Source organism: Squalius cephalus, assembly GCF_949319135.1.
Source record: "Squalius cephalus genome assembly, chromosome: 2".
Classification (NCBI taxonomy): Eukaryota; Metazoa; Chordata; class Actinopteri; order Cypriniformes; family Leuciscidae; genus Squalius; species Squalius cephalus.
Window position 1 is genome coordinate 13,346,624 of NC_137123.1, and position 23,919 is coordinate 13,370,542.

Sequence of the window (23,919 nt, forward strand, 5' to 3'; positions counted from 1 at the left end):
TCTTTCTTTCTTTTGGCCATCGGTGGAGAAGAAGTCATAGCACGGTTACTCATGGTTCAACTGAGGAGGTCCTTCAGAAAATATCAGAAGCAGGCATAGAAGTAACCGTCGTCGAGATGAAAGGAGATAAAATGGACTTTCAGGCAAATGACACTTACTCAGATGATAATAATTTATATGTCACAGTTAGACATTGAGTTTAAAATGAAATGTTGGAAAATGTGAAAATGAAAAGGATTTAACAAACTCTGATTTTAATTCAGCGTGTGTGTAATATATACATATCATTATAGTCAACGATTGTACCCTGTCAAAGCCAATTTTGTACCATTTTTGAAGGGTCCATTTTTGTACTGTTAAATAAAGGTACAAAATTGTCACCACAGGTACAAGACTGGTCTCTTAACCCTCTGGAGTCTGGGGTGTTTTTGGGGTCCTTGAGATGTTCTGACATGCCCTGACATTTGTGCTTTTTTCAGTTGCTTATAAACATATCAATGGCAAAAAAAAATTACACTCTATTTAGCACAAACAGGACTACCATAATATGTGAGCCACATGTATGTACATGTTTTCATTTTTGAGAGAATAATGTTTATGCATGATTATTGAAAAAACTAAAAACTAAAGTTTCTGAAATAAGGCCACAAAACACATAGTAAATATGTGTCAATAAGACTTTTGACTCGTCGCCTAGAGTTTTTTCTTCAAAATGATGTGAAAGTCATCCTGCCTAATCATTCACATAAAACGATACATTGATTTAAGTTTTGCGAAACACTTTTAGTTTGGAAAGCCAATATGCGGATGGGGCGTAAACGATCATGCATATTTAGTAGTTCACACCTGATGAGACAATGCCCCTGCATACTTAATGAGCCATTCATTCAGGTGTGTCACCTATAACTAACTTAAATATACAAGCTTCATAAAAATGATCATTCTAGAAGAAAATTTCAGATGGCATTTAGAGGCTTTTGCATCTGAACTCTTCATATATACACACACACACACATACATATATATATATATATATATATATACATATATATATATATATATATATATATATATATATATACATATATTAGGGATGCACCGATCCACATTTTTTCACTTCCGATCCGATCCCGATACCTGAATTTGGATATCGGCCGATACCGATACTATTCCGATACCAGAGCTGTTTTTGCTTTAATATTATTATTATCATTATTGTTTATTTTATATGATGCTGAAATAAACTTCTCTCAACAAGCAAGTAATGATATGTTATATATAGTACATGTACGTATGTATGCATGCATGTATGTCCCAAAAGGCAACTTGAGGTAAGTATAAGGTCAGAAAAGGAGGTCAGAAAAACAGGAAATCCTGTTAACAGGAAAAATCCCATTCTGAAAACAAATATGCAATTGGGGTTTCAAATTGATTGTCATGATGTCAATATTTATTACATTCCCAAAATGTCAAATACTTGTGTCTTGAAATATAAGAAAAGTGCAAGTGTAACGTTAACGTTAAACATCTTACACACGCACTATCTGAAGAGTGATCCTCGCTCCGATGCAGTAAATGCTCGATCAACGTCAGCATCATGCAAACAAACAAGCGGATTTAGCCTCAGATGCGCGTCAATTTCGTTTCAAACTTTTACTTTTTACGCACGTCAATTTTTCTCTGGACGCGCGAATGGATTCAAAATAGACGCGGTAGACGCGAATTTGACGCGCTATTCGCATTTGGTGTGAACGCACAGTAACGTGGTGCTTTTTTAAATGTTTGATTGTGTTCGTTGTGTTGTACGACGCGAGGGAGCTTCAAAAGACTCTGAATTACAGCTTTGCAAACATTACATTTTGCTGTCTTGCTCTGCGGTGTTTCCAGTTTGAAGTATTTCCACACAGCAGACGTTGTTGGCTAGCCGCAAACTGCGGAATGGATTTCCTTAGCGGGAGGCGTGTCTCATAACCCTGCGTCTCATTGAGCCGCGCCTCCGTTCTGGAAATCCATTCCACAGTTTGCAGCCAGCTAGCAGACTAGCCGGCGGGAATCACTTTTGGAGTCATTTCAGCAGACGTTAAAGCGAGCGCAGACATGACTCATGGATATCGGATATCTCCGCAGGTTGGATCGGGAAAATCCGATACGTGAATTACGCTGGTATCGGGTCCCGATACCGATACTGGATCGGATCGGCCCCATCCCTAATATATATATATATACACTACCAAATTGGTTCACAGTTGGAGGCATCGCAATTTTATTTATTTTTTTCACAAATTGTGCTTGCAAATTGTATAATATCCAAGGTAAACATGTCTAGTAATTGTGCAGTTAATTCTCATACTGTATTTTCAGTTTTGGAATATTTATCCTCTCCCCAAATTTGTCACTAATAAAACACAATAAAATTATTTAAAGAAAAAAATTATATTTACTTGTTTACATCTACCTTATAAATATATATTTTTTATTAAAAAGATTACAATTACAACAATTCAAGTGTAATCTTTCTTTTTAAAAACTAAAGTATACAAAACGTATTATTTGATGACTTTATTTTTGATAATTTTTGATATTTTTCCTCATCTCAGTATAGCAATAGAGTTTGCTAAAAGCTGTTCATTCAATACAGCAGTATTTGAAAATCGATAATATTTTGTAAAATTACATTTATATTTGCATTTATGTCAAAACCTAGACACTTTATTTCAACATATTTCAGTCGATTTTACTCATCTCAGTATAGCAATACAGTTTGCTAAAACATCATCATTCATTCACATACGCGATTTAAATTTAAACTCTTTTTGTGAGCTGTGGTAAACAGCGCGCATCTCTGCCGTTCATTCATTCATAAACAGAAACCCGATTCACGTGAGAAGGAAAAAACTTACTACACCATTCCTCAGCTCGCTCCTCGATATAACCGCACTTCTGAGGGACATTTTCCATTATTATTATTCCTCACAGCGGTGTGAGACGGTGTAAACAAGTAGGCTACAATGATCTGATTCAACTTGTTTTCTCGATCTGATATGGGGGCGTTCACAGTTTGCACGGATTGCCTCAATCATTTGCGTTTGAATAGCGCGCGCTCTCCGAGGGCGGAGTCACATTACAAGTAATTAGATGAGATGAGAACGACTGACATCTCGCTCTTTTCTTACAGATCACATGAACTGAGAATATTTGTTTTTTATATAAATTACTTCATTTAAAAGAAGAGAATTCAAGCTTCATGCCTGTGTGTCTGTATGTCTGTTTGACTGAGTATTCGCTGAGTTATTGTTCATTTTCGGACGCGTTTCAGAATGGACTACACGGACAGAGAGAAGGCAGAACTCGCTTCGTGTTTATTTTTCTTTATTTGGCAAAAAGCACAACATTTGTTTTTATTGTGAGTATACACAAAAATAATACACATTTAACAGAATCGATTGATGTATGAAACTCCTATGGAAAATCAAAGTCAACAGAGTATTTATGAGTTTCTTTTACACTGATAAAAAAAAAGCGAGCTGGTATCGCCGGCGATACCGCCGACCTCAGGGGGTTAAGGTATATTGTACCCAATATTGTACCCTTGAGGGTACAGCCCCAGTGACAAGCCATTGTACCCCTAAAGGTACAATTATGTACTTTATTTTCTGAGAGTGTAGTGTTAATCTGCATCGCTATTTGTGCTCGTTGTGAATACGCAGGCCACAAGAAGTAATTAGGTGGGTTTTAAAAAAAAATTTAATCACTTTTACTCAGGACATGCTAGCTGGCAACAATGGATTCCATTCATTAAGCTAAGCTCACGCCGACCCTGTCAAACTAAAACAATCCATGCACTGAGACAAAAATGCATTTGCCCACCAATCTAAATGTAGGAAAGAAGGTGAATAAGCCCTATTTAAAAAAACGGTGGAGTGTTCCTTTAACAGGCGGTGCCTCTAGTTGCTGGTCCAGCTGCACAGTAAAATCCCCGGTGTTAAATTAACACTGCTCGGTGTTCATATGGGAACCAGCAGCAGGGTGTTAAAAGTTACACTGATGCAGTGTTAGAGTTAATTAGATAATTAAATAAGTAATTGAGTGATGATTGTTCAATTATTGAAGACACCTGATGATAACAAGCAGAATCACTGAAGAAAAGAGAAACAAAAGAACCACAACTGACTTCCAGACACAGCTTTAGATGAAATCAACTGAAAAGACATGAAATCGCTCTTATTACAAACCAGTTTGACTTTATTTCTGTCATTCCTCTACAGAAGTTCTTTTTGAGAATGAACAAATTTTTTGATAAAAAGGTTTATGGTGATCAACCATTATGGTGATCAGTGTTCCATCTAGTTGGGTGGTTTGACAATTTATATATGTTTTATGTTCGTTCGTTGTTGTCTTTGTAACAGTGTTCACTGAAACATAATTTGTTGCAAAGGAAACCATAAACGGTATATGATATATATTTCATCATCATCATAAAAAAATGTTAGACAAATAACTGACCAAAAGATGTAACTTGTTATTATCAGATTTTTACGATCAATATTTTTTTTCCAAAGATCAAACATTCTGAATTTTAACTTCTAAATACATTGTGAGAAAATAAACCGAAGAGACACAGACACACACAGACACACACAGACAGACACACACAGACAGACACACACACACAGACACAGACACACACAGACACACACACACACACACACACACACACACACACACACACACACACACACACACACACACACACACACACACACACACACACACACAGACAGACACACACACACACACACACACACACACACACACACACACACACACACACACACAAAACAATGGTGACATGCTTCATGCTGCAATGCATGCTGGGATCCATTAGTTTTATAATATGGTGGCTCCCAGCATGCATTGCTGCAGGAAGCATGTTTTGTCTGTTCTGTGGCAAGAAATTACCATTGGTGAAAAAAATAACCTTTTAATAACAAATAACCATTTTTGGTAATTTATGAAATTAGTGAAACTTCATGATGGTTAAAACTACATCACTTGATCATCTTTGTTTCTGGCATACTTTGTAACAAATGTGTTTTGGTAAACACTGTTACAAAGACCACAAACTTGTATAGCAAAGCCAAGAGTCAAACTGCCCAACTAAAGCAAACACTGATCACCACAATGGTGAATTTACTAAAACATTATTTCCACTAAAACATCAACATCTACACCTCTATTAATTCTCAATAACTAGTTGGTAATAAGTGAAGCTGGTAATGCTGTTTGTGGAGTTATTTAATCCTCCTCTGATGAGATCTTCAGAGATTTAATGTCGTCTTTTATCTTAAGTTGATTTCATCTCCGGAAGTCAGTTGTAATTCTTGTGTTTCTCTTTTCTTCAGTGATTCTGCTTGTTATCATCAGGTGTCTTCAATGCTCAATCATCGCTCAATTAATCACTTAATTATCTAATTAACTCTAACACTGCTTCAGTGTTACTTCTAACACCCTGCTGATGGTTCCTATATAAACACCGAGCGGTGTTAAATTTAACACCGGGGAATTGGTCTTTATTTGCAATATTTGTTTAGTGGTCTCAAATGAAATAAGTTCACAGTAATACTTTGTTCACATTATTAGTGCATTTTAAAATTTATTTTATACATTTAAATGACAGTTGGTCAATTTAAGGCAGTCGGTTTCTGCAAGTGAAATTAGTTAACTCGAGTTTTAATTTAGTGCATTTTTACAGGAGCATACTGTCAGAGGTGTAAAGTCCAGGTTCAGAAAGTAAAAGTCCTCCTCAGTATTTTGTTCCAATCACCTGGATTTGCTAATTCAGCAGGAGAGAGAACTAATTAGTGAAATCAGCTAAAACTCCAGTGTTAATTGAACTCTCAAGAGAGACTCAAGAGTGTTAAAGTGTTAAAATATACTCAAGAGTGTTAAAGTTAATGAGCTAATTAAGTGATTGATTGAGTGATGATTGACCATTATTGAAGACACCTGATGTTAACAAGCAGAATCACTGAAGGAGAAAAATCACAATTTGAGTCACCATTATGGAGATCAGTGTTTGATTTAGTTGGGCAGTTGACCTTTAAATGTTTAACTTTAGAATTTGTTTGGCTGCTGTATCAGAGTTATAACAGCCAGATGAACAAAGAGAAAAGTTGATCAGGTGGTGTTGGTTATATTTTGGCATAATCACCATTTGACCTGAATCACTGAACTCATTTAGAGTAAAATCTCTGACTTAAATGTATATTGGTCATTACAGCAGCCTGTGATTCAACTGTGATTCATGATTATTCATGATTAGTGATTCATATATATATATATATATTTCTTTAAGGCAAACACAGACATCAAGAATCAGTGTATGATTCTCAACAATGGTGACAAAAAGAATATTCAATTAGGAAAAGGAAATTACTAAGACAATTCAGATCATAATTTATTCATACCGCAATGCATGATGGGAGCCATGAATGAGTTTTGATTGGTGGCACCCAGAATGCACTGCAACATGCTTTATTATTGTCACCATTGTTGAGAATCACAGGCTGATTCTTGATGTCTGTGTGTCCAAAAAAACAAAACAAAAACAAAAAAAAAACCTTTTCAGAGTGTTTTGATCAGAACAACTTTAAAGAAATCTTTTGGATTATACTGAAAATGCTGATTATATTGAAACGAGTGCACTGTAGAATCACAGACTGCTGTAATCAACAAGGTAAACCTAACTCTCTGAATGAGCTTTGTGATTCAAGTCAAAAGATGATTATGTCGAAACATAACCAAAACGACCTGATCAGCTTTTCTCTTTGTTATTCTGAGAGTTATAACTCTGATAGAACAGCCAAACTAAATCTAACGTTATTGGTTTAAGGGTCAAGAGCCAAGAGATTTTCTCCTTTGGTGATTCTGCTTGTTAACATCAGGTGTCTTCAGTAATGGTCAATCATCACTCAATCAATCACTAAATTATCTCATTAACTTTAACACTCTTGAGTCTGGAGCCAAATAAACTCCCAGGAGAGTTCATTTAACACTGGAGTTGTTGCTTTGTGAGTTCATGGGTGGAATAAATATATGGCAGGACTTTTACTTTCTGACCCCTGGACTTTCCACCTCTGCATACTGTAGATTACAGTAAAGAACTGTACAATTAACAAGTATTTTTCTCTGTAGCTGGTTAAGCACACTATTTGAGTGAAGTAAACAAAGCAATAATAAAATGAAAAGCAATAGCTGATCATTCTTCATAATGCAGTCGCTATTTTCAACTCATGTCATCAGTAAACCGTCGCGTTACCAAGGCAACGACTGACGCATTCGTATTACATTCCAAAGAGCGGCCACTATCAGCCCCACAGTAGAAAATGAAACCGTAACCGTACCAGCTGGCCTGGTGTGAATGGGGCTTAAATCACAGCTTTTGTCTAAAAGTCTCCTACTCACCAATCCCCACATAGATCAATCTCTTCCCAAAGCCAACTCTCAGGGAACTTAGAACGTGACACGATCTCATCAGAGTCTGTATAATAGTCATCATCATCATCACCTGTTGTAACAGATAAAAATTTGACAGAATAGACCTTTTAGAGCAAGAGGACACATCAAATAATCAAGTCAAGTAAAAATGTATAAGGGACCCTTATGGAATGTGTACTGTTTTACCAATTACTAATTTTCTGCATTAAAGTGTTTGGGTGTCAGAGACTGTTAAGTTGTAGAGATCTCAAAATTGGTGGGGTGTTTCCAAATCCCCCCATACCCACCCACACCCCACTACTCAGGCACCCCCCACATGTCACCCAGTCAACACGTTGATCTCACAAGTGATCTCACCATGTGGTCACAACGTCAGCAACCTGAGTTCATAGTGATCTAAAGTGTAACCTCACAGCGCTCTCACTGTGTGCTCATACTATGCTGTTTGTGGAGTTGTTTAATGAAGTTGGAGCCTGACATCAAATGTTTACACGTCAAACCAATTTTCATTTTCAACCAAAATATGACGTCTGAGCGATGTTGGAGTCCATGTCCAATTACATTTCTATCTGGGTTGACTCACATTGTGGCCATAATATGAGCACACAGTGAGTGCACTCTTACACTTTTAGCTCACTGTGAACTCACATTGTGATCATATGGAGAGATCACTGTGAGATCAGCGTGTTGACTGGGCAGACACTAAGTAGCATTAAAAGTACAATTGCGTTTTAGTTAAGAACTGTATTTCTCTGAAGTCAAAGCCTACAAAAGTTTATATCCATTATTTTATTAGTGGAAAATTGTTTCCACTAGAATTTTCTGAAAATATTACTTTTTTAAAGTTCTCCTAGATTGTTGGTCCACTTCACATGCAACTTGGTACACCTAGAGACCCTGAATTTGATACAGCAAAGCACTGTTAAAATATAGGCTAAACCAGGGATGGGCAAACTCCAGAGGTGTACAAGTCCAGGGGTCAGAAAGTAAAAGTCCTGCTATATGTTTATTCCACCCATAAACTCAGTCATCTGATTTCACTAATTAGTTCTCTCTCCTGCTGAATTAGCAAATCCAGGTGATTGGAACAAAATACTGAGGAGGACTTTTACTTTCTGAACCTGGACTTTACACCTCTGCATAGCAATGCCACATGTCAGCCAAGAGCAAAATAAATAAACCAGAACTGCACCTTATCGTAGCCAAAATAATCTGTGTATATTAAATATGGAGTCATCTCAGCAATAATAAGCCTGTTAACAAGCAGAATCACTGAAAGAAAGAAGAGAACAGAAAAAGAGACGAGCAAAAACACAAGAACTACAACTGACTTCAGACACAGCCTTAGATGAAATCAACTGAAGAGAAAAGAAGACATTAAATCTGTGAAGATCTCAGCAGAGGAGGATTAAACAACTCCACAAACAGCATTACCAGCTTCACTTATTACTAACCAGACTGACTTTATTTCTGTCAGACGTCTACAGAAGTTCTTATTGAGAATTAACAGAGGTTTAACTCGGTTTCATTTGAAGTCGCCATAACAGTGATTAGTGTTTCCATTAGTTGGGCTCTTGACTCTTACTATATTTTTTGTCCCCCAGCATGCATTGCAACATGAATAAATTATGCAGCTGAATTGTCCTATTTTGTTTAATTCTAAATATTTGCTTTTATTTTTTTGTTTTTGTTGTGAATTAGTAGCTTTTCAGTGATGTTCTGAATTGATTTGTTTATCTAAATACTTGTGATTGTCACCATTGTTGAGAATCATATGCTGATCGTTGATATCATTATCATTATCTTTATCGCCATCATTATCGTTCAAACAACTGGTTCTTTTCGTTCATGAACGAGAAGATCTCTATCTCTCTTGTTCAGACTCAAAAGCAACTCACATCTCATACTCGAAGGCTATTGGCTCAGGGTTTAGTCATTCTTTGACAGGTTGAAAACACAGAGCTAGCCGGTTCACTGAGTTGCGCATGCGCTGCTAATAGCGCCGTGCTGCTTTGGAGGGAGAGATTTCAGTGAACGAGAAATATGAGTCAATGGATACGTGAACGAGAATGATTCATTCACCTAAAAGATTTGTTCAAAAATAATGATTTGTTCATGAACATAACATCACTAGTGTAAGCTAATAAGCTATTTTTTTTAATCTCATTTTTGTTAAAAGATTTAAACTGATTGTTATTATATTGCTGGATCTCATGCTGCAGTAACACAGGGTTTCTGATGTGAATATATTAATGGAAAAACATAATAGCTAGATAAAAAAAACTCAGTGAATTAGGTTATGTCATGATGATTATAAAATCATCAACAGGTAACCATCATCACCTGATCTCATTTCACTTTAGCTTTCTTTGCTGCTGTAAATATGTTTGACAAACACACTGTCACAGCAGCCAGAATAGACAAAAGATATAATAAGAGTTAAGAGCCCAACTAATGGAAACACTAATCACTCGGTGACTTCAAATGAAACACATTAGAGTTAAACCTCTGTTAATTCTCAATAAAAACTTCTGTAGACGTCTGACAGAAATAAAGTCAGTCTGGTTAGTAATAAGTGAAGCTGGTAATGCTGTTTGTGGAGTTGTTTAATCCTTCTCTGCTGAGATCTTCACAGATTTAATGTCTTCTTTTCTCTTCAGTTGATTTCATCTGAGGCTGTGTCCGAAATTACTCCATATTTAATATACACAGATTTTTTGGCTACGATAAGGTCCAGTTCTGGTTTATTTCTTTGCTCTTGGCTGACATGTGGCATTGCTATGCAGAGGTGTAAAGTCCAGGTTCAGAAAGTAAAAGTCCTCCTCAGTATTTTGTTCCAATCACCTGGATTTGCTAATTAGCAGTTTTTCAGCCAGGAGAGAGAACTAATTAGTGAAATCAGCTGGCGGAGTTCATGGGTGGAATAAACATATGACAGGACTTATACTTTCTGACCCCTGGACTATACACCTCTGGCAAACTCAGTCCTGGAGGGCCACTGTCCTGCAGAGTTTAGCTCCAACCCTGATAAACTCTCCTGTCTGTAGCTTTCTAGTAATCCTGAAGACATTGATTAGCTGGTTCAGGTGTGTTTGATTAGGGTCCCAGATAGACAGCAACCATCAAAACAATGTTAAATCAATGTTAACTGCATCTATTTTGCTCCCACAATTAATGTTGAAAAAATGTTGAAATTTCATCCATAAATCAATGGTAATGGCGTTGAGTCAATGTTACAATGTGATGTTGGTTCAACATCACGTTTACACTCTCAGAAAATGAAATGCAACAATTACAACTGACTTAAAGCCACACAGCCTGAAATCAACTGCAAATAAAAGACAATAAATCTCTCAAGCAAATAAAATAGTCGGACATCACCCAATTTTACGAATTTAATGAAAATTGCACAGCAAAAACTCCAGTGTTAAATTAACACTCCTTAATTTAAAAGGGGAGGAGGGGAGGGGGGGAGGGAGGGGAGGGGGGGAGGGAGGGGGGGAGGGAGGGGGGGGGGGGGGGGGTTATTATTTAGCCGTGTTTTCTGTTTCTATTCTGTTTTGAGCTACTCTAGTGTGTCTACATATTTCTCTCAAGTAAACTCGTGTTGCGACTCGATAATGCCGAAGCCGAGTACCTCTAAAGTTAAGAACGCTGATGACCAAGTCACCGCAGCTACTGCTAAAGCTAACAGCTCGCCCGACAAAGCTGAGAAATTACCGGACACTGCTTACGCTATGTGTAAGGAGATCTGCAAAGAGATGTCCGAGTCCATTTTGCGGGGAGTAAACGCCCGTTTTGATGCTTTTGAGCTCAATTTTCAGAAACTTGCAGGCCCGGGTGGCTAACCAAGAGTTGGCTATTACTGACTTTGAGGCGCGAATAACTATGCTGGAAACCAAGTATTCAGAGCTGTCTAAGCAAAACAATCAGCTCCGCGCTAAAGTTCTAGACCTTGAGGCTCGGTCTCGAAGGCACAATATTAAGATTGTGGGGATACAAGAGGACGAAGAGGATGGTAAACCCACCGAATTTGTCTCCAGGCTGATTCCTCGACTGCTCGGGAAGAGCATTTCCCTCACCCAGTTAAAGTGGATCGAGCACATCGTTCTCTCCAGCCTAAGCCTGCAGCTGGTGAGAAGCCGCGTACTATCTTGGCGCGCATCCATCACTTCCAAGTGAAGGAGCTAATTCTGTGTCGCGGGAGAATGCAACCATTAGAATACAAGGGTAAAAGGGTGCTGATCTTTCCCGATTATACTGCCGAGGTGATGTCGCAACGGAACGCCTTTCGGGACGTAATGCAAGCCCTGCGCAAAAAAGGAATTAAGTTTACATTGCGGTACCCGGCTAGGCTGCAGATTCACCAGCATGGAGAGAGGCCGCCAACAGTCTTTGATGATCCGGAGAAGGCAGCGCGATTCGTGGAAAAATGTGGTGAGAATTCCGGAGAGTAGACTCGAGTATGGTTGATTGCAATTTCCTTGTGCTGTTGCGTTTGTACTTGAGACTGACAGCTAACGTTAGTAGAGTCGCTCCCACAGCGGATGAGTCGCTGTGAGCGCACAATGCACTAAACTATAACAATTACGATTGTGTTGCGTGCCCAATCTGTTATATGGTTTGTTTTATATCGTTTTATGAATGCTTAATTTCAGTTTTGGGAGTAGTACTTTCAGCTTTTCTTTTCTTTTTTTTTTTAAGATGAAAAATAAATAAATAATTCTGTACCTCCTTTCTAGTTTATTTTTTTATTTAATTAACTCATTTTATGTATTGATATTTACCCATTTGTTTATTTTAATTTCCCCTTTTTAATTTATCTATTTTAATTTATTTATTTTATTTATTTTTTGCGGCAATATTCTGTCTGTGATCACATAATTGAGGCCTTGGGGAGGTGTTCCTTTTTCCCCGGAGGTGTTATTTTTTGATAACTGCCCGGCAGCTTCCTTCTGGATGGAATTGGGAATTGTGTGTCTGGTTCGGGTAGACACGAAGGCGGGTGCGGTAAGTTGGGGGTTGTTGTTCTTTCTGGCTCGGACTTGTTTATCCTATTTTTATTTGCTGTCTTTTTATTCGTCTGTGCTTTTTACTTTTTTGTTTCGTCTTTTATGTATTCTTCGGATGCTGCTAGTCATGTTATGTTTTCAAAGGTGGATGCCCATTCTAAGATTTAATTTTGTATGCCTAGGCCTTCTGATAGGGCATTGATTGGGGGGAAAAACGTGACATTTGTCTCTTGGAACGTTAAGGGGCTTGGACATGCTATAAAAAGAGAAAAAGTATTTAGACACCTTAAATCATTATCAGCAGATGTGATTTTTCTGCAAGAGACCCATATTAAAACGACAGAGAAGTGTAAATTGAGGTGCAGTTGGATATCACAGGTCTATCAATCACCGTTCATTTCCCATGCTCGTGGGGTGGCCATTCTTTTTAGGAAAAGCATTCCATTTAAACTTTCCTCTATGGTCACTGATCCTTACGTCAGATATATTATTGTATCTGGAACCATAAACTCGTTCCCGCTGACTTTCTTAAAGGGCACCTATTATGCCCCTTTTTACAAGATGTAATATTGGTCTTGGGTGTCCCCAGAATGCATTTGTGAAGTTTCAGCACAAAATACCCCACAGTTAATTTATTATAACCATTTGAAAATGTCATTTTTGGGGTCTGTTTTAAAAAGAGCTGTTTTGGTGTGTACCACCTTAAATGTAAATGAGCTGCATATCCCCGCCCTGCTGCTGAATGGACCAGGGCGTCTCGGAATGGTTATTTGATACATTTATGTACTTACAAAGTTTTAATCGCGTCCCCTTTGCAATTATGGATGTGCAACACACACACACACACACACACACAAACTGTGATAACGTTTGCGCAATTTTTTGAAACTACACACACACACACACACACACACAAATACTGTGATAACGTTTGCTAAGTACAAACGATTTATTTATTTTTTCTTAAGGGGAGGGAGATAGACGTTTATATACTGTCTATGGAGATAGAGCAGACCTTAATTTATTTACATTTGTAATCGCTGCAAAAAATGATAGCCTACATGACATAAAACTGTCTGACCTTGTTTGTTGAGACATCCTATGACGACGACAATAAATAGCTTTAGACGCATTTGTTGTTGAACTGGCTGACATCGATTGAAATTACTATTTGCTCAAAAATCATAAAATACACTTACTTCTTCTGGAGGTGACGTTGGATCGCGAACTGTAGGCAACGATCCACACTTGAGGATTAACTTTGACCCTCGTTCACTAAACAGTCAGAAAATGATTCTCGTATTTAGGAAGTTTAAGTGGCGCCTTTTCTTCATAAATAAAATCCATCCGCTGCGTTTTCAGTGGCTCTGATGTCAGTGAAGACTAGTATGTCCATTCTTACATCCCACAACAGAACACCTACACTTCTTAGGAGACATTACACACCGGCTGTCGCTGAAACAATGGAGGATGGTGTAAAGATCACCGAGGGCGGGGTCTATGCCAAAACCAGATTGTCAATCAAATCACGTCGGTGGGGCTTAGCGCAATTCTACATCACAGTGAGAGCAATCTTAGAACAGGGCGTTCTGAGACAGTGCTTGTGATTTCTAGAGATAGTAAAAAAACTACTGGGTGGATTTTTATCATTCTAGGGTGGTTTTGCTCACACACTGCCAACACACATTTATGTTCGAATTTTGCATAATAGGTGCCCTTTAAACATCTATGGTCCAAACACTGACGACCCTAATTTTTTCAAGAAGGTTTTTGACTTACTCCCCGATGGGAGTAATTCCAATATAATAATCGGGGGAGATCTGAATTGTTATTTAGACCCTTACTTGGATAGACCATCCACTCGCCCTCCCCCCGGAATTGCGTCCGTACGGTTTTAAACAACCTGCTTAAATGCAGGAATTTGATGGACATTTGGAGAGTTCAGCACCCTGCTGATAGGGACTACTCTTACTACTCTCATGTCCACAAATCGTATAGTAGAATAGATTATTTTTTGGTTGATTCCCAGTTAATTTTGCAAGTTATTGATACCAAATACCACAGTATATTGATATCTGATCACAGTCCCCTGACCATGTCTGTTGACTTCTCTCTTCCTAAGCAGTCTTGTTCCTGGCGTTTTAATCCGTCTCTGCTTACTGATGGTAAATTTGTAGAATACATTAATATCAAGCTGAAAGAGTTTAAAGAGTTTAACGATAATGGGGAGGTGTCAGATTCTACTCTTTGGGAGACTTTAAAAGTGGTTATACGTGGGCATATTATTTCTTATGAATCTGCTTCCAAAAAGGAAAAAGAGAGGCGGCTTTTAGAGATACAAACTATTCTTCCTACCCTTGAATTGGCATATCAGAAGTCAAAATCATCTGATGATTATAACAAAATAATGAAGCTCAAGTATGAGTACAGCGCCATTCTTGGTGGTCAAATAAATAACCTTTTCTTGAAAATGAGGCAGAGACACTTTGAAATGGGGGATAAGCCTGATAGGCTCTTGGCGCGACAGCTCAAAGGGATTCAGGCTTCCAGGTCGATTTATAGCATTAAGTCTAAAGAGGGAATCCTGTTAACTAACCCCAAGGATATTAATGCTCACTTTAAGGATTTTTACAACGAAATTTATATTTCTAATAATATAGCCACTCATTTTGATCTAATGGATTTTTTCGACTCTTGAAATTCCTAAGCTTGACGACGATGCTAGGGCTGACTTGGATTCCGACTTTACTTTGGAGGAGATAATCAATGCTGTGAGGTCATTTCCAACTGGGAAGGCGGCTGGGCCAGATGGATTCTGTGCTGAATTTTTAAAGAGATTTTGTGATATCCTTGCCCCGCTCCTCCTAAGAATGATAATCTGTTCTAAAAAAGAAAATAATTTGCCTAGTTCATTGTACGAAGCCAATATCTCTCTTATTCTAAAGAAAAATAAGGATGAAACTGACCCAGCCAGCTATAGGCCAATTACACTTCAGAATTTTGATAGAAAAGTAATTACTAAAGCGTTAGCTATTCGGCTTAACAAACATCTACCCTCTATCATTCACCCTGACCAGACTGGATTTATCCCTGGCAGATTCTCTTTCTCTAATGTACGTCGCCTTCTCAACACAATATACGCCAATCATACAAAAGCAAATGGGGCAGCTATCCTGTCCTAGGATGCGCAGAAAGCTTTTGATCAGGTCGAATGGCCTTATATGTTTGCGTCATTACAACGGTTTGGGTTTGGCGAGGCATTTATATCATGGGTCAGATTAATATAGGCCAATGTGTTCAGTTTTAACTAACACAGACAGGTCGCCTAGGTTTCCCTTGCAGCGCTCAGTGCAACAGGGTTGTCCCCTCTCACCTGCCCTTTTTGCCATTGCGATAGAGCTTCTCGCCCTAAGTATAAGGCGTCATACAGATATCACGGGTCTTGAAGTGGGGGGCAGGGAAGCTCTTATTAGCCTGTATGCTGACGATATAATATTATATTTACGGAACTCTGAGAGATCAGTTCCCATTCTCTTAGATTTAATTACCTCTTTTGGGAGACTATCGGGACCATTAATTGGTCAAAGAGTAACTTTATGCCTCTCTCTGACACTTACAGCCCTGTTTTTTTGGAGAATATGCCATTTAAGATAGTTAGGGATCATTTCACGTATCTTGGACTGACAATCCCCAAAGATCCCAAATTAATATTTAAGTAAAATTTTGTGGAGTTTCTTTCTAAGCTCAAAAGTAATATAGGGAATTGGAAAATTTTACCATTGTCTATGATTGGCCGTATAAATTCAATTAAAATGGTTTCTCTTCCTAGATTCCTATATCTGTGTCAAAATCTCCCTATTTTTCTTACCTCTGCTTTCTTTAAGGATTCTATAATCTTGTCTTATTTTTGGAATTATAAGACCCACCGGATTTCTAAGAGTCACCTACAAAAATCCAAGTCTTTAGGTGGTCTGGGTATGCCAGTATTTAAACATTATTATTGGGCTGCCAATATTAGGGCTTTAATGTTCTGGCTGAAGGGGGCACCGGGTAATCAGACCCCTGAGGCCCCCTTGTGGGTACAAATGGAGACCAACCTGGCTGTTGGCACCTCCTTAACGGCACTGCTGTTCTCCAAATTGGATAAGCCCAAAGAGTTGAATAAATTAAGCTTTGTTTTGAAAAATTCTGTCAAAATTTGAAATCAAGTGAGAAAAGTTCTGTCCCCGCCGGAGACCTCTGTTCATACGCCAATTTGTTGCAATCAGTCCTTTTTACCCCCATGGTCTGATAGAACTTATCATGTCTGGAGGGAAAAGGGTTTGGGTTCCATTAAAGATCTTTATATTGAGGGACGGTTTGCATCTTTTAATCAGTTAAGAGAGAAATTTGATTTGCCTCATGCACATTTTTTTCGTTATTTACAAATCAGACATTACGTGAAGTCCAATATTAGTAATTTTGAACTCCTCCCAGAGAAACATGTCTTTTTCGAAGCTTTTTTTAGACTCTTTACGTCTTATTTCTAAATTTGTTTCTTTATTTGGAAGTTGCCTCTCAGCCCCTACTGTAAGATTTAAAGAGGCCTGGGAGGAAGATCTAGGAGTTGAGCTCTCCGATGATACGTGGGACAGGTGCTTGGCTACGATACATGCTTGTTCGGGCAATAGCAGACACCAATTGATCCAGTTCAAAGTTATTCACCGCTTACATTACACCAAAGCTAAATTGCATAAAATTTTCCCCTCCGTTTCACCAATGTGTGACAGGTGTAAAGTGGCAGAGGATACAGCTTCTCATGCTTTTTGGTTTTGCCCTTTACTGTCTGGATTTTGGTCAAGCATTTTTGACTGGTACTCCAAGGCTTACAATAAGTCTCTTCCACCGGATGCTGAACTTGCCATCTTCGGCCTCTCACAGCGCACCTCTTGCCTTTCAGGTGCATTGAAACAGTCCTTAATGCTGGGTATGGTCGTGGCTAAGAGACTTGTGCTTAAGAACTGGAAGTCACCCTCACCCCCTTCCTTCCAGATGTGGATTATGGATATGATCTCTGTCATACAGATGGAAAGACTTCGACTTTTGAGGACTGATTCTATTGAAAAGTTTTCCGCTGTTTGGGGTCCATTTCTCGGGTATTTGGACAAGTTAACAGCTCAGTCGGCCCCCAAAGACTTCTCTAAGGTCTAGGCTGCATATGCCTTCTGGGCACCTAGTCTGTTGTGCAGCTTTTTATTAATGTACTTTTATATAGTTAATTTAGGAGTGTTAATTTAACACTGGAGTTTTTGCTGAGTGGTACACATCATTTTAAGGATGATGAAATTCTAAGAAATTCTGTCAAATTCCAGCCACTACACCTGAAAAAATTATGTTTAAAAATAAAAATAAAATAAATAAAAATATGTTTAATGTAATATGTATCTTCAAAATGTATTCATAATCATCTTCATTCGCCAATGACTATCCACTTTTGACTATTATCACAAATACTGCTTACAAAAGTACCCAAGCCTCAAGCTACAGACAGCACTACAGTATTTTCCAAATGGTGAGAAAGTAAAACATGGTAGTAAATATTCCCCAGTACTGCATTAGTGGCTATTTACTCAGAATGTAAGACAAAAAGCAACATAATAAAACAGAACATATGCACATAATAAACCGTGTGACAGTGAATATTGTGACAATTGTATTTATCATTTAATACTTACTGCGAGCCAGAATCATCTCCTCCTCTTCTGTCTTCATGCTTTTGCGTGTTTTCATCTCTTCGCAGCATTGCAGGAAGGCCTTTGCGCATTCTGGCCCGTCTACAATATACGTGGCTCTTCGTTCACAGGTGTAGCCGAGTTTATTATCCCTCATCCCATCAATACAGCAGCGCTTCAGTTCACCAGAGTATTGACCAGCTGAGAAGATCATGAACAATGAGGGGAGTCGGAGAACATTGGCATTAAAAGATTTTAAAAGTTTTAAAGGGCACCTATTATGCAGTGGTATATAATCCAGGGGTCAGAAAGTCCTGCCATATGTTTATTCCACCCATAAACTCAGCTGATTTCATTAATTAGTTCTCTCTCCTGCTGAATTAGCAAATCCAGGTGATTGGGACAAAATACTGAGGAGGACTTTTACTCTCTGAACCTTTCCACCTGTGTTATTATGCCTCTTTTCACAAGATGTAAAAGCTCAAAATTCCCAACAGATCATTTTTTTACAGCATATTTAAATTGTCACTTTTTGGGGCTCAGAAAAAACACCGCGTTTTAGTGTGTATCGTTTTAAATGCAAATGAGCTGCTGCTGCCGGCACAGAGGGCGGAGCCTCACGAGCTTGTGCTCAGTTTCAGGACAATTTCATCTCACGGAATGATAATATCAACAGTAACTCTCAGTAGCTGTGTTCATTTTGACCCCGAATCGGATAATAATGCCCACAGAGTCAGAGAATCTATGCTTAATGGAAACAGAACAGGTATTTGTCCTCCTTTTTGGAGTTGCGCTGAATTGGCCTAAAAAACCACGCTCTAGAATCTTTATTGGGACGCAGCAGCATAGCGTCTAATGCCGTAAGATCTCTGGTCAAACAAATGATTGGCTGAAAGCGCTGTCAAATAAATATCTGATATATCATTGGTTAAAAACGTAAACAAGCCTCCTGGTAGTGGAGTCCATGTGCTGGCTACGTCATATCATAACATGCCGACACGTCAGACCTCATTTAATCCGGAATGGACAAAAGAGCACGAATTTGGCCATGATGACCCTAGAGGAGCTGCTGTCGCCTGATCTGATGCAGAGGGGGAACTGAAATGCGGATTTATTTATTTTTCGCATTCATTATGTGTTTATTTATGTATTTCTGTAATTTCCAGAAGTCCAGAAAAGTTGTGTTTTCAGGCACTGTGCACTTTTCAAGACAGGTTCATCTCAGTGGTCAGTTTTTGAAACAGACATCACTATGTCTTGAATAAATACAAATACTGTGAACAAACACTTTTTTGCCTCTTCTGTCACACATAGGTCTACATCAAGATATTTCGAAGATCAAATTGTCTGGCAATGAATATTTCAGACTATTTCAGAATCAATGTATCATGTTACCATCTATATGATCAAAAAAAAATGTTTATGTTTGGGGTGTTTTACAAATTTGTCACGATAACTGATATAATGGTCTTGTTTATGGATTGTGATACCGGTTTATTGGAAATGGATAATATATATATATATATATATATATATATATATATATATATATATATATATATATATATAAAATATTATTTGGGAAATATCATATACTGTACATAAAGCAAAATATATGTTAATTGTATCAAATGGTAGATTATTTTCCATTGAGTTAATGTTTTTTTACGATTCTCTGACTTCAATACAGAACAATTGTAAAGCTGTTAAGACATCTCAGTTGTTGAAAAGGATAAATGATATATTAGATGTATGACTGATTTTCTGATGCAGAGTTGTGTGAATTTTTATAGACTCAAGTGTTTTGTATGTCTCTGTATTCCCCTATTGTTATTGCAATAATAAAAAAATAAAAAAATTAGGGGTTAAAAAAACCCTGTCCGAATGATGATCAAAAATATACTGATGAGTTCAGTGAAGTTCATTGTACATCACACAAAAGATGAAGCGTCAGTTTTACTCCAGAAAATCATTATAAGAGCTGAATAAACACCGTATAAGAAGTGCGTATTAAAGCAACACTAAAGATTATTCTTTACCTTAAAATAATGTTTCGAAAATCGTTTCAGTGGTTCATCATGTAGTAACAGAGTGAAAGGCACTTCTGCATTCGCTTTGCAGCCCTATATCTGCTATAACCACACTATGCAAGTTTGCCAGATCAGGTAGCGTTTCTGGTTTCTGTAGATCAAACATTCTACATTCTGTAGATATGTAGACATAAGAAACAAAAAAATTGACTTGCTTTACGTCAAGCATTATAATAGTCATTATTTTACTTTTCTTCATTTCTGATGTCACAATACATCATACTTTCATAAAATCATGCAACATACTCTACCTTGTCTGTGGACATCATTATTTCCAAAGCCGGTGCTAGATAAACAGCGAGCGAGTGTGCGACGGTAGCCTGCGGTAGGCTAAATTATTTAAGACAGCGGTAATGGACAATTCTGCTTCCAACCTGTAGGGCGACGGAAGAGGGAAAGTTTTTTGGTGTTGCTTTAAAGTCTTATCCATAAACTCTCTCTCTCTCTCCCTTTCATTATCATCAACATACACAGCAAATTACACAAAACACTCGTTACAACTAACAGTAAACAAATATATGCACACCTTTTCAGTGGGTGCTTAATAAACTGGTAAACTTTATATCCGTAAAACAACTCGATGAGCTGTCATAAAGGCCGCGCTCTCCCTTTCATTTCTGCCGTGACCAGTAATGTTAGTCCTGTCGCTCCTCCGGAGACTGTAAGCTTAATCACGAACAGTTGGTACAGGTCCATCCTCGAGTAACAACAGGCGTAAATGAAGACTGTTATGTCAATTCTTAAATCTTATAACAAAACACCTCAATCACTTAGGAGACATTCTTGTCTACAGCAGCTCCAGCGTCGAAACAATGGTGGACTGTGTTTAGCTCGCTCAGGGCGGGTCTATGCTAAAACTGCAGTGTCAATCAACAGTCGTGAGCAGGGCTTGTGCAAAGTGATGTCACACTGCCCCAAATCTGAGAACAGCTTGTTCTGGGACAGTACTTATGATTTATGGGGATTTTTAAAAAAGCACTGGGTGGATTTTTATCATATAGGGTTGTTGTGTACACACACTACCAACACACATTTATGTTCAAACCCATAATAGGTGCCCTTTAAAGTCCGCTAAAACATGAACTGTAAAGAGAAGGTTTGGGATCTTTAAAGCAGTAAAACAATCTAAATTAAATCACAGAAGACGATCTGATTTGAATTGCAAGAGTAAAATCTGATTAAAGTCCAGTTCCTCACCCAGTGTACCAGTGATCTGCAGGAGACTCTCAGCTCTTCGTTTTCTCTTTTCAGGGACGGGACACTCGGGCACTAGAGGACAATTCATTTGAATAAATTGTAAAAATCACTTAGAGAGGTTAAAAAAAACCTGATAGCAGACCATCATTGAATCAAGGTTGAAACTTACACAGTAAAATCCCCAGTGTTAAATTAACACTCCTCTGTGTACATAGGTTATGGGTCCACACTACAGAGTGTTATAAGTGATAAATTAGGTGATAATTTACCATTATTGAAGACACCTGATGATAACAAGCAGAATCATTGAAACAATAAGAACAGAAAAAAAGAGAAGAGCCGAGCAGAAACACAGGAACTACAACCGACTTCAGACACTGTATTAGATGAAATCAACTGAAGAGAAAAGAAGACATTAAATCTGTGAAGATCTCAGCAGAGGAGGATTAAACAACTCCACAAACAGCATTACCAGCTTCACTTATTACTAACCAGACTGACTTTACTTCTGTCAGACGTCTACAGAAGTTCTTATTGAGAATTAACAGAGGTTTAGATGTTGATGTTTAATTGAAAATAATAGTTTCAATTGGGGTCACCATTTTGGTGATCAGTGTTTGCTTTAGTTGGGCTCTTGACCCTTGACTTTTTAATTTAACAAATTACTCTATACTTGTTACAAAGCATGCCAAACACAATCATGATCTGGTGATGTTGGTTATCTGTAACGGCCAATAAGTGAAGTGAGCCACAAATCTCCTCCCTGATTACTAGTGGGTTACTGTAATTAAAAAAATCTCACATATTACTGTCAAATGTAATAATCAGTGTATGATTCTAAGCAATGGTTGCATGCTGGGAGCCCTATTATAAGACTCATCCATGGCTCCCAGCATGCACTGCAGCATCTCACCGTTGCTAAGATTCAAACGCTGACTTTTTATGTCTGTGTGTCCAAATGGCTTTTATAAATAAAAAAAATAACAGTATTATTCTTCAGATTGTCATAACACTACTGTTCTCTTGCGAGAGGTTCTCTTGTACTGCGTAAATAACTTTACGCTAGGGGAAAAACTCTTTTCCACGAGATACTGAAGCCAAAAAATTATCCAGGCTTATAATTTAATAAAACGCGTTGCAGCAGCATGCAGACATGGGCGAGATGGCTCGCGCGCCCATTGGCTGCTCTGCGGCAACTGCACCAGCCTATCGAGAGAGGCCCCTCATGACGTCAGGACCAATGAGGGCCCTTCGCGCCCACTACGTCATGTCCCGCCGAAACGGGTGGGGGCTTGGGCTATAAATACGGCCCCGAAAGGCTGGTCCACTGGTTTTTCATCGCCGAAGCGAACCAGAGCGTGATGCATGCACGGCAAGATACGCAGTACTCGTTCCCTCTCTAGAGAGAACCGAGGTTACATTAGTAACCGAGTACGTTCTCTTACGAGAGGTTCTCTCGTACTGCGTAAATAGCTTTACGCTAGGGGAACACAGTGTAAAAACGTTGTGCGTGCTTGAGATACAACACTAAAGTCCCAAGGGCGGGTGCCCGGGGCTCATACAGTGCATAATCACAAGGGACTCACAGAGAATCCGGGAAGAGGGGCTAGAATAGCATCATTCCTGTAATATAGAGCTCTATTAAGAGCAGATTATATCAAGTGTTCCACACAGCCAAGGCGAACTCGGCCTGGACTGATAAATATTGGGGGACTTACACACTGCCCACAGAAGTATATAGACGATCAGTGATCGATGCTCCAGCAGTTTCAGCATCCTGAGCCGATAGCATCGGGCAGACAATACTAAAAAATTAGACCGAGAGCAACTTAGCTTGCAAAGCGGGAACCTCTAGGTTATAAAACCTTATAAATGTAGACGGGGAGGCCCAGCCTGCCGCCATACAGATATCTTGCAAGGCAATCCCACTAGACCAAGCCCACGAAGAGGCCATGCCTCTCGTGGAGTGCGCTTTGACACCTAACGGGCATTGTAGGCCCTTAGATGTATAAGCTAGCGCTATAGCATCAACTATCCATCTGGATAAACTCTGTTTTGACACAGCTAGTCCTTTAGAACATTCGCTGAACAAAACAAAGAGCTGCTCCGTCTGTCTAAAAACAGATGAGCGAGACACATAGGCTCTTAACGCCCTGACCGGGCAAAGAAAGCCCGCGTCCCCTTCCTCTTCAGATACCGGCAGGGCCGACAGGCAGATCACCTGTGCCCTAAACGGTGTGTTGAGGGATTTAGGAACATACCCGTGCTTTGGTTTGAGTATGACTTTTGAGTCATTAGGCCCAAACTCCATACACGTCGTGCTCACTGAGAGCGCTTGCAAGTCCCCTGTGTGCTTCACTGAAGCGAGAGCCAGAAGAAACACTGTCTTCTATTGACTGAATTGGCTCGAAT

At 38.7% G+C, this 23,919-nt stretch overlaps 1 protein-coding gene across 2 annotated transcripts in view; it reads right to left on the reverse strand.

Moving 5' to 3' along the window:
* The window catches only part of LOC307152096 (complement C3-like), a 138,145-nt gene that overhangs the window by 66,114 nt on the left and 48,112 nt on the right, over window positions 1–23,919 (reverse strand). For both annotated transcript variants that reach the window (XM_079860482.1, XM_079860481.1), the window contains exons 16-18: window positions 21,508–21,579; window positions 18,224–18,421; window positions 7,465–7,567 (exon numbers count right to left, since the gene is read on the reverse strand). In XM_079860482.1, the coding sequence (XP_079716608.1) occupies window positions 7,465–7,567; window positions 18,224–18,421; window positions 21,508–21,579 (373 nt within the window). The remainder of the gene's footprint in view (window positions 1–7,464; window positions 7,568–18,223; window positions 18,422–21,507; window positions 21,580–23,919) is intronic.